We start from the raw sequence: 12,297 nt of genomic DNA, 5'->3' as shown, positions 1-12,297 counted from the left end.
ACCTCCAGGCATGGTGGCTCCACCACTTCCCCGGGCAGCCTATTCCAATGGTAGTCTTTAAAAGATCAGTGAGAGATGGTGAAGCCCCACATCTTAACCATTTAGCCTCCAAGACTCTCCAGCATTCATAAAACCTTACAAGCTGGGTTTTAAGACACCGCCATCTGCTACAGCTGCGTTTTGTTGTCATTTTGCAGTGGTTCCACGTGGTTTGAAGCTTGGGGTTAGCAAATTTGTGTGAGTTTTACCCTGTGCAACAGCACTGCCTGCTAAATGCATCTAGTATTCCACCTTCTGTTTATGCCTCCATTATGTAAGTCACCAAAGCACCTGCTTACTTTGGGGAGTAAGAAGTTTTATTTGATTTCCCCGATGACTGGAAAACATCTGCTCTTCTCTGAAATGGCGTGGTTTGCTCTGCTAAATAGGGAAGGAAGAGATTCTCAGGAACAGCCACAATGTGGGCAACATTCCTCAAGAGTGAACATTTTTCCCGCTCAGTTTCGCGTGTCGGCTCACAAGAGGCATGACGAAAGGCGCTCTACTTGCCCAGCCACCGGCCATCGGCTGCCCGGGCAGGCTCAGGAGGCGCTTTGAGCCGCGGTGTGAACTCTGGAACGCGTAAACTCATCCCTGTCGAAGTTCGTTCCTTTCCTCCCCGTTTTCCCGTGCCCCGAAGCAACACGGCTGCCCCGCCGTGTGTCAGCAGTTGCTCCCAAACTTTCGCTGTTAAAAACGCGGCGTCCCCTGAGGAACCTGCGCTCTTCCCGCCTCGCGCCCGCGCCTCGGAGCTGAGCAGCCGGGCAGCTGCTGTACCTGTCCCGGGGGAAGGCCTAGTCCCTCCGCCCCGCCGGCACCGTCTCCCCGCACGCCTCCGCCTCGGGGGCCTGCAGCAAGCCGACCTCCGCGCCGGGCGCCCCGCCCCGCCCGCCGTCACGTGCGCGGCGTCACGTGCGGCGTGCAGATGGCTGCGGCGGCGCCGCTCGGCGGGAGCGCGGGGGCCTGAGGGGGAGCCGGCGCCCCCGGCCCGGCCCGCCATGGAGGTGTACATCCCCTCCTTCCGCTACGAGGAGAGCGAACTGGAGCGCGGCTACACGGTGAGGGGCGCCGGGGAGGGCGGGAGGCGGGAGCCGCGCCGGGGGCCCGGCCGCCGTGCAGGTGCCGGCCTGAGGGGCCGGCGGGGGCGGGGGCCGGGTGCTTCCTCGCCGCTCGGCCCTGCCGAGAGGCGCGTCTGGGCTCCAGGGCGGAGGCTGGAGCAGGGCCGGACGTCGGGGGAAGGGTCTGGGGCATCTCTTGCGTGAGGAAAGGCGGGGAGAGCTGAGACTGTTCCGCCTGGAGAGGAGAAGGCTGCCGGGGTCTTATCACTGTGTACATGTAACCTGAGTGGAGGGAGTGAGGAAGAGGGAGCCAGGCTTTTCTCCTTGGTCCCCAGTGACAGGACAAGTGGCAACAGGGCACACGTCAAAATACGCGGAATACCATTTAAACATGAGACAAAACTGTTTTATTACCAGGAGGGTGGTCAGGCACTGGCATGGGTTGTCCAGAGGACTGTGAAGCCTCCATCCTCAGAGGTTCTCAAAACCTGGCTGGACATGGTCCTGGGCACCCTGTGTGAGCAGAGGGGTTAGTCTACACGGTTTTCAGAGGTTCTTTTTGACCTCGATGGTTTGCTCATCCCATGGAAGCTGTTGGGCTCTAACACTTTTCCACGTGTTACTGCGTGGAGACAGGGGATGCTCTGGACCAAAGCCCAAGGCATTTGACTGAAGGTGGATGTTCCAAGCTAGCTTGTTTTATTAAATGTATCCTTTCAGCAATTCTGAGCTGTTATGAAATCTCAGGAAAAAAAACCCTGAATCCTGTAGAATTGCCAGAAGATTGATCTATGTAGGCATAGTTGCCTGAAGCAAGTGCATATACCTGATGCTAATGCTGTATATTATTTGGTTCTCAGTGCTGACAAGTATTTACAAGCCTTGTAAACCACTTCGGCTGCATTAATGTGGGAGTGTAACTGCATTCATATTTCTGCCTCTTAGTTGAACTTAAATGGAAGTGGTCACCTACAACATGTCTGCATAAAACTGGCTTTAAAACATTCTGACTGAGTGTGGTTACAATAGCACAGACTGACCCCAGCATGTCCCAGCTGGGCAGGTTAGTTGAAGTGACAGAGTGATTTCTAAGATATGCATAATACACAAATAGTATTTTTCATAGCAATATGTATTTTTAGTATTTGTTTTTAGTGTTTTTTTAATTTCTTTAACAGTAGTTCTGACAGTGAATCCTGCTATCCAGAGGATTGGGTTTTTTACATGTTATAAATATTAAGCTGTGTAAGCTTCAAAGAAATCAGGAACGAGACTCTGTCTCTCTAGAAGTCTTTCAAGAAAATGATTTTGAAAGTGAATGTGTTTGATTATTACAACACTGTTGATTATTACAGCACTGTTCCTCTGGGGTCACTGGTGATGAGTCAGACTTACGCATCTGAAACTTACTGTAGCTCAAGAGAGTTCGGTGGTTGTTCCTGTTTGATTTTGCCTCTTCAGTCAGCTTAGGGGAGTTCTATATGACTTCCCATACAAAAATTATTATGCTTTATGCTGTCAGATACATCAGTTCAAGGATTTCCCTGACCGTGAAACTGTAGTAGAAGTCATAGCTGAAATTCCTCTGGGTCAGGCATGCTTGTGGGAGAAGATATGGATGTCTGTCATGATAATAACACGGTGTATTTCCTTTGTGTTTCAAGGAGCTTATGGACTATGCATGAGCAGGGCTTATTCCAATGTAACTGTCAATTTGTTACATTGCCAAATAATTTGCATAAATGTTGTTCCAAGCATAGAAATTCATGGCTGATGCAAATGAGTACACTATAAGCCCTCCCTCCAGCAAAATCGAGGTTAATCAGAGCTTACCATTGCTCTGTACTAGCTAGGAAGATGCTGTGTACGTAGAGATTTTTACCTAAGAAAAAACAGTAACAAAGGAATTCTTTTGCATTAAGCAAAAACATGATTTCATTTGGACAGTTGGAGCTTGTGAATGTTTCCATGTCCAGACCACATCAGCTCTCATTCTTTTGGGCCTTGTTATGTGAGGGTTAACAGTCAGAAGCTGTGTGCTTGCTATAAAATATGGGGATAGCAGGCTGTTGAAGACTTTGTGATTAAGTAGATGTTTTACCAGTTCTGTGCTACCTGAATCTGATGAATTAGAAAAGTTGAGATAAGCGGAGGAAGTGACACTGTGAAGTAATGAATCTGTTTGAATTGTAACCTTCAAATTAAAGGGGGTGGGTGCAATCCTGGACGAGTGCAGTGTGTTTCAGTGAAGTATGTTTTTTTTCTAGGAAATGATATATGTAATTCAATTTCAGTTATTTTGCATCATTAGGCTGATGTGTAGTGTTAACATTTAAAACAGTATGGTGATAAAAGTTAGACTGTGTACCCGCCCCCCCCCTGCTCCCCGTGAACATGGCTGGTACACTGGTAACAATAGACAAGGAGAAGGCTGTACTCAACACTTTTTTTGCCTCAGTCTTCACTGGCAACCACTCTTCCCACACTTCTCGAGTGGATGGACTGCAAGACGGGGACTGAGGGAGCAAAGTCCCTCCCATTGCAAGAGAAGATCAGGTCTGTGACCACCTGAGGTAGCTGAGCATACATAAGTCTAAGGGACCTGACAAGACGCATTGCAGAGTCCTGAATGAATTGGCTGATGTAATTGCCAAGTTACTCTCCATGATATTGGAAAAGTCGTGGCAGTCAGGTGAAATCACCAGTGACTGAAGAAAGGGAAACATTGCACCCATTTTTTAAAAAGGGTTGAAAGGAGGACCGTGGGAACCACTGACCTGTCAGCCTCACCTCTGTGCCTGGGAAGATCACGGAACAGATCCTCCTAGAAGCTATGCTAAGGCACATGGAGAACAGGGAGGTGATTTGGGACAGCCAGCATGACTCCACCAAGGGCAAGTCCTGCCTGACCAACCTAGTGGCCTTCTGTGATGGAATGACTACATCAGTGGGCAAGGGAAGAGCTAGGAATGTCATCTGTCTGGGCTTCTGTAAGGCCTGTGACAGAATCCCCCACAACATCCTTCTTTCTGCATTGGAGAGGTAGAGGTTTTGATGGGTGGACGGATAGGTGGATGAGGAATTGGTTGGATAGTACATCCAGAGGGTAGTGGTCAACGGCTCAATGTCCAGTGGGGGTTAGTGATGAGTGGTGTCCTTCTTGGGGATGAGTGGGGTTCATATTGTCATCAGTACTGTTTAGTATCTTCATCAGTGACATACACAGATGTCATCGAGTGCAACCTCAGTAAGTTTGCAGGCTACACCAGGCTGAGTGGTGCAGTTAACATGCCTGAAGGACAGGATTCCATCTAGAGGGACCTGGACAAGCTCAGGAATTGGGCCCATGTGAACCTCATGAGGTTCAACAAGGCCAAGTGCAAGCTCCTGCACCTGGGTCAGGGCAACCCCATGTATAAATACAGGCTGGGTGATGCAGGGATTGAGAGCAGCCCTTCCAAGAAGGATGTGGGGGGTACTGGTGGATGAAAAGATGGACATGACCCGGCAGTGTGTGCTTGCAGCCCAGAAGGCCAGCCACATACTGGGCTGCATCACAAGAAGGGTGGCCATCAGGTCGAGGGAGGGGGTTCTGCCCCTCTGCTCCACTCTGGTGAGACCCTACCAGGAGTCCTGCGTCCAGCTCTGGAGCCCTCAGCACGAGAAGGACACGGAGCTGTTGGAGCGGGTCCCAAGGAGGCCACAAAAATGATCCGAGGGCTGGAACACCTCTCCTGTGAGGAAAGGCTGAGAGAGTTGGGACTGTTCAGCCTGGAGAAGAGAAGGTCCTGGGGAGACCTTCTTGAGGCCTTTCAGTACCTGAAGAGGTCATATAAGAAAGATGGGGGCAGGCCTTGTAGCAGGGCCTGTTGAATAGAACAAGGGGAAATGGTTTTAAAAAAGAGGTTACATTTAGACTAGATAGAGGAAGAATTTCATGAGGGTGGTGAAACACTGGAACTGGTTGTTCAGAGGGATGGCAGGTGCGCCATCCCTGGAAACATTCACGGTCAGGTTGGATGGAGCTCTGAGCAACTTGATCTGGTTGAAGATGTCCCTGCTCACTGCAGGGGCATGGGATTAGATGACTTGTAGATGTCCCTTCCAACCCAAACTGTTCTATGATCACAGGAGTAGTACTTGCACAGTTGATCTTTACATTCTCTTTGCTACAAGTGCCAACTTGCTCAGTATTAAAATGTTTTCTTGGAGTAGCTGAAACAAGGAACTATCAGAGATGATGTGATTAATAGTAGAAAAGGATAATGGAGCTTTGGTCAGACAAAAGATTGCTTACATGCTGGCTTCCCACCAGCCCAGTAAGTTGCCAGGAGTTACAGAGGGTGTCTTCTGCCCTGTGACTCTGAGGGGCTGTTGCAGAGAAATAGGGCTGAAGAAGGGGGTTTTGGGAAGTGTGGTGATGCTCGTCCTAGTTTCTTCATTAGAAACAGTGACGGTGGTGACCTCCTGCGTGAAAGGAGAGATTGGAAGGTGACTCCTTCCTCTCTACAGTGGCTCCACGTGGCTACCGAAACAAACTTCCCTGGCATCTCCAGGTTTCTGGTTCTTTAGCAGACCAGAATCCACTTCCTCTTGGATTCAGCCTGCCAGTGTGTATTCTCACTGCCTGAAAAGGATAGACACAAAATAGTGTTTGTCCTTTTCTTTGAGGAAGATGATACCAACTTACTGACGTGTTTTCAGCTTGCTTTCCCTGAAACCTGTTGTTTCAGGTGAGTTTCCCTTTCTCCTTGGTACAGCTAGGCAGGACTGGGAAAGTAGAATGGGCAGAGAACCAGTAACCACTGGCTAGCTGTAGAAGCAGAATGCAGTTCTGGGGAGAGGATGGAAGTGACTTGACGCGGAAACTGGAAACTTCTTCCTAGCTTCAAAGGGAAAACTACAGAGAAATTAGGAAATTAAAAGGGTAAGCGTAGCGTCTTGACCAGTGAAAGACCGCTTTAGCCAAAGAAAAGATTAGAAAGAAAAATGAGAGAAGTCTATGATGCAACACTTGAGCTAGGGCTCCGTCAACAAAGTAAATGGGAAACACGCTCCTTGCATTCTTTGTTTCAGGAGCTCAGCTTTACTAACGCACTCTTCCTGTGATATAAAACCTTGCAAGCCTTTTTGCACCACCACCAGCCCCCCCCCCCCAAAAAAAAAAACACCACAGGGTAAACTTGCAGTTGTTCCAGTTCTGTTTGGCGTATACATAAAATGATGAAACAGAATAAGGAAAATATCTGTTTTCCTTGTGGACAATTAGATTTCATTGTCAGTTTAAATTGATGACACTAGCTTCTAAACTATTGAGCCTGTGCTAATAAATGCAACAGTTGTTCATAATTTGGCAGCGAATGACCTTTAAATGTAGACGCTTACTAAGGATGTCCCTAGGGAACAATTCAACTTCAAAATGACACCCATGTGTTCTTGTTATCATTTAAATATGCTCCCTGTGTCAATAACAGAATAATAAATACTAGTTAGATTTCTAATGTTGATTCAGAAGCTAGGAAACTTACTGAATAAATTAGTGTACATTTGATTTATATTGACAAAAAAAATTTTACAGTGGTATATTGCAGGTCAAGGTGACATACATTTAAATGTGTTATAGAGCAGAGGGCATACTTGACTGACACATGTGCTTACTACGTTTTTAATTAACACTTCCAATACCATTCCCCAGATTGCTCCCGGAGTTGCAAATGTTGTGAAAGTAAGATATGACATGTAAGATCCTAAAGTACTGTGGACTTTTTGAAAGTCCATAGACTTTAACTGTGTAGAAACAGCAGTTTAGTTACTAGGCTATAGTCTTGTTTGTGGAAGTATAACACTAACAAGGACTTGAAGTTTAGAGTAGCTTATGTATCTCAGCATGCTTTACATCAAAGTGAATGTCCATAGAGTCAGAAAGGGAAGTTGTTAGATGTTCTTCCATATGAAGCTGAAGAGTAAGCCACAATAGCAAGTGATAAGTGTGAAAGATAAAGAGGGAATATTTACAAGTATTGTAGATCTAAAGCATGGAGAGAGTAATTATGTGAATGAGTTTATGTAAAAACACTTTGAACTATTACTGTTCCAACCCTTTCACTGAGTTTCTGGACTGTGTGAACTTGGTAGTTTTAAAAAATCTGAACAGGCTCTGTGTGCCTTGAGTGTGAAATCTGCCAGTATGAAGACTTCGTGCTTACCAGTCTGGCATGCAGAAGCTCACCACTTGTTGTCTTGTGTCACAAGTCCTGTTGAAATCAGTGACAGACCAGTTACTCCGAGTTCCAGGAAGCTAAACAGAAATATTAGATGTTAGATAAATGAGTGTTTTTTATTGTCTTAGTGTCTTCATAGAGAATTTTTAAATGTCCTGGTTACTCCACAAGAGAGTCAGAGTAGGTCTGTACAGGTATTTTTCTTTCCTACATGGGAAGTGGCAGAGGGTGAAGATAATTTGACAGATGCCAACGATTCTGTAATGGCAGAAAAATGCTATTTTGAACATGGTCTTTTTCAGTTCCAGTGAAGGAGTGAGTATTAGTGGAAGAAATAACCCTGATAATTTAGGCCAAAGATTGCTGATATTGAAAATATGTTTTTTGTTGTTCACTTACACATTTTTCAGCAGTAACGATTAAATTTCTTTCCTCCAGTCAGTTTTCCTGTTAACAGACTTTAAATCAGTGATATGAAACTGACCACTTGGTATGCAATGGGAACTTGAAGAGTGTGAAGTAAATTGCAGGGAATTTTGCAGTGCACATGAAGTCAGCTAAGGCAGAAACTGAAGAAAGGTAAAACCGAAGTCAAAAACTGACTGAATGTATACATAACAATCAGTAAAGCTGTTTCCTTTTTTGTGTGTTTAATCTGCTTTAGAGTGTAGACAGATTAGACAGAGTCATATAGCTCCAGTGATCTCTAATTGTTGTGCAATCGCTCAAAACCCCTCTGATTCACAGTCATGAAATCCTAGTGGAAAGGACCATGCAAGATTTCTCTGAGCAAGAAATCACTTTTGGTGGATTACTGAGGGGGGTCAGCAGTAGGATGAAGAAGCTGCAGCATGATTGCCTGTGTAAATTTACCGTCTGAAAGACCAAAAGTTGAGACATCGGGCTGGTAAACCACAACTGCAAAACATCCGTTACCTAATTCTCTCCTGAGATCTACTGATTTGCAGTTTTGATGAGGAAATTACATTTTCAGAAAGAGACAGGGTAGCAGAGCATTCAACTATGTATCACTATAAACATCTATTTGAATTCCATTGAATCTTTGAGAGGTAGTAATGGCAAAACTTTGTTAATCACATAATGCTACCAATAGAATTATTTCAACAGAGGATTCATGCTTAACTGCTCCTGCTGGTGTTTTCTGTCCATAAAGCATCATGATACTTGTAAAATCTTGTCAACATAGACAGTGTTAAGCATGTATACATTATTTACTTCCCAGGAGTGAGAACTCACCAGGCTTTAAAATGCAACGTGAGGGAAGATGTAATAGATGACTCCCTTGTTTTTATTACCGTAAGATATTTTAATTTGAACTTTTTAATGCTTGATGTAATTCATTCCACATTTAATTGATAATTAGTCATGATTGTCACAGCATTTATGAAGTTATCTTGGAATTTCAGTAGATGATGCCATTTTTATATTAGGTGACTAGTGAGTCCCAGAGAAGCTGAAGAAGTGTTTTTCATCTACAGTGGTGACTAGGTTATTAAATTAATTAAGGTTGTATTGCAGGAGCAGTTTTAGAAAGCTGTCTTTTTGATAATAGGTATTTATTTTTAGAATAACTGGAAACTTTAAATTACAGTTCTTCAGACCATTACAATACAAAATTATCTATTGGAAAATACTACCAGATACCCAACCACTTAAAGATTTAAATTTTTACAGTCTACATGAAGAATGTTGTCTGTGCTGCTAATTTACGTCAGTACATTATTCTTGTCCTTAGTGGTCTCTCTTTTTAAGTTCCTTTGTGAATTTTTTATGTGGAGGAATTTAAAGGCTTGCTTGTGTGGGGCTGAATATATGTAAATCTTAGTGGTTCTTATAATGATTATCGTTGTATGCGCAAGAAATAGGAAAGAAATTGATGGGACTTTATACTGGAGCTTAGTGACCTAATTGTATTTCTTACTCAATAGGCCACTGACAACAAAATTTAGTCAGTCCCCTCCCTCGACCTACTGGCCACCCTTATTGTGATGCAGCCCAGTATGTGGTTGGCCTTCTGGGCTGCAAGCGCACACTGCTGGGTCATGTCCATTTTTTCATCCACCAGTACCCCCCACGTCCTTCTTGGAAGGGCTGCTCTCAATCCCTGCATCACCCAGCCTGTATTTATACATGGGGTTGCCCTGACCCAGGTGCAGGAGCTTGCACTTGGCCTTGTTGAACCTCATGAAGTTCATGCAGGCCCGCTTCTCAAGCTTGTAGGGGTCCCTCTAGATGGCATCCTGTCCTTCAGGCGTGCCAACCACACCACTCAGCCTGGTGTAGTGTGCAGACTTGCTGGGGGTGCACTCAATCTCACTGTGTATGTCATTGATGAAAATGTTAAACTGCACCGGTTCCCAGTACACACTCCTGAGAGACACCACCTGTCACCGGTGTCCACTTGGATGTTGAGCCGTTGACCACTACCCTCTGGCTGCGACCTTCCAACCAATTCCTTAACCACCGAACAGTCCACCCACCAAATCCATATCTCTCCTATTTACAGAGAAGGGTGTTGTGGAGGCGGGCAAGGTTGCATGGCAGAGTGCTTGGTGGTAGAATTTCAGTGCTACATTTGGGCACAGGGGAAGTACTTACATTAGGTGTGAACCATGGAAGCATGTTAATAGGGGCTTTCCAGTTACTGCATTTTGAATACTCTTATTGTAAGCAAGCATTATTTCTCCCATTTACAAGAATTACATGAGGACCTGTATCAACCTTTCATTTTCAATTTTCTGTAAGCCTGAGCTTTCTGTGGCTTGGGGAAGGCTAAAATAGCATTTTGTAGAAAGTTCTAGAATGAGATTTTGGTGACAAAGCAGAAGTGTCATCGTTCCCTTTGAAAGTGGCATTGTATTTTTAATAGGAAACGAAGAAGTGTATGTAGTCTGTTAACAAACTAGCTATTCTTAGATGTCTTGATGGTAAAGATTTTGTAGCCAGAACTGATACTCTCTTTCTGGGAACAGTGGTCTTTTTTAATTATTTCAACCTATATATCGTGTTGTAAACACATTTCATATACCAAGGAACGTTGTGTGGTGGTTGGGGTTTTTTTAAATAAAGCGTTTGGGACACAACAGTAGTGCTTGGATACTTTTAGGCATTGAAATAAGACAGGACAGAAAGAGCATACCATGGAAAGGAGCACCATCTCCATTCCAGGTTCTAAGCAAAGTGTTTCCTCCCCTCACTCCTCTGCTGGTGCAGTGAGAGCTCCACCTCCTGTTCAAAACAACCTTCAGTTCTAAAAATGTATAAACAGGAAATCTGAGAAAATGCTTTTGGATGTTGAAGCTGCCACCAGTGTAGCTAGAGTAAGTATTTTATGAGAAATGACAGCCAAACCTCCTCTGCATCCTCTATTTAGTATATTTTTTTATTTGTGTGTCACAGTGTGTGTGGGTCCTAGTTTAGGCTAGGGCCTCTAGGTGACAGTTGTTCTATTGTGTACGCGGCACACAGAGTCACTCTGTGTCCCATGTAGACAATCGTAAGCAAATCGCTCTTGAAAGGGGTTGCCTACACTTGGTGATAGTTGTTTGCCTGGTGAGATGCTGTGAAAAGTAAGGTCTATCCAAAACTGTATTATTATTGTTTGACTACTTCATGCTTTGATACAGTGAAAATGGTATAAATCTTCAGTGAAAGTCTTTTCTCCTGCTAGTCTACCTTGAAAACTGTGATTTCAAAATTACTGATCTTCATCATTTTATTTTTTTGTATTTCTTGTCTCCTCCTGTAACAGATTCACTTTTTAAAAATGAATTCCCTTTATATACTAGGGCAGAGGGTATTTGCGTACTGCAGTATCTCAAAATTGGAAAACAATGAAATCTAAAGCTCTCCTATCATATTTTACATAAGGATAAACAAAGAATCTTGATTATGTGGTGAAACAATCAATTATTCAGCAGCAAGTTTGTACGGATAACAACAAACTGCTTGTATGAAAAGTGACCATGTGTACTTCAGCTAACTGCCTTTACTTCTGGTCTTGCACAGGACTCCATTTCTTTGCGTACAGATTCACTTCCATACTCCTTACTTCATAATCAAGCTCTGTCCAGGAATAGGACTCCCTGGTCATGTATCTTCATTGCAGTCAAACTGTGATGGTCATTACAATCTAACTTTATTATTCTTTGGAAATGTGGAAACATAAGGAACGTGTCGTCGGTTTAATCATGAATTAATGGACTAAGAGATTTATAGTAATGTTAGGGAATGTTATAAAAATGTTTACTTTTCTTGAAAGTTGTGAAGAAATGGATATTCAGGAAAAAATTCAAACCAAATATGGAGTTGAATGCTATGCCATTATAGAATCAGAAAACGTATTAGCCTATTGCTTTTCTGATTTCTTCCAAATTCTAGTAAAAATTATGTCTGCGATGACATATGCTGCATGAAACTCCAAAACACTCTGTTTCTAAAAACAAGTTAGAGAACATTTAAAAGCTAAGTTTTAGTTAAAGATCCATACTCACTCACCTAGCTTCCATTTTCATGTTGTAGTGAGAGAGCATGAAAAGTCAGTAAATAATGAAAACTTTTTTTCTGATATGGAAGAGAAAATGTCAGAGGCCTTTCCTTTTGCTAAGCGCTCAGAGTGTGGATGTGGATTTGTGATTGGTAGGAGTACAGTCTTTACACTATTTCCTCTGCATGTCTTAAGAATTCCTGTTTGACACAGAGATGACAAAGCTCTAGTAGATTCTGAAGCATGACTGACTCTGCTGGTTTTTTTATTTCCTTTCCATATTTTTCCTCTATATCAAAATATGTTCCTTTGATAGTTTCGATTTTACCTTCCCTTGGCAGAAATGTTACAAGGTCAGACCTCCAGCTTTTGCCATAAATTCTTGGTGCCAGTTGAGAGGAGGGGAAAAAAAAAAATTAGATGTGTTGTTTTAAAACGACTTGGTAAGATCTTGTTAGGAGTGTTACTGAGG

At 43.7% G+C, this 12,297-nt stretch overlaps 1 protein-coding gene across 2 annotated transcripts in view; it reads left to right on the top strand.

Moving 5' to 3' along the window:
- Positions 1–942: 942 nt before the first annotated feature.
- Positions 943–12,297, top strand: part of SNX24 (sorting nexin 24) — a 100,697-nt gene continuing 89,342 nt past the window's right edge. For both annotated transcript variants that reach the window (XM_075411193.1, XM_075411192.1), the window contains exon 1: positions 943–1,097. In XM_075411193.1, coding sequence (XP_075267308.1) covers positions 1,038–1,097 — 60 coding nt within the window. In that variant the 5' untranslated portion in view covers positions 943–1,037. The remainder of the gene's footprint in view (positions 1,098–12,297) is intronic.

The sequence above is a fragment of the Opisthocomus hoazin genome, chromosome Z (assembly GCF_030867145.1).
Source record: "Opisthocomus hoazin isolate bOpiHoa1 chromosome Z, bOpiHoa1.hap1, whole genome shotgun sequence".
NCBI classification, from domain to species: domain Eukaryota; kingdom Metazoa; phylum Chordata; class Aves; order Opisthocomiformes; family Opisthocomidae; genus Opisthocomus; species Opisthocomus hoazin.
This window is presented reverse-complemented; position numbering and strand designations above follow the sequence as displayed.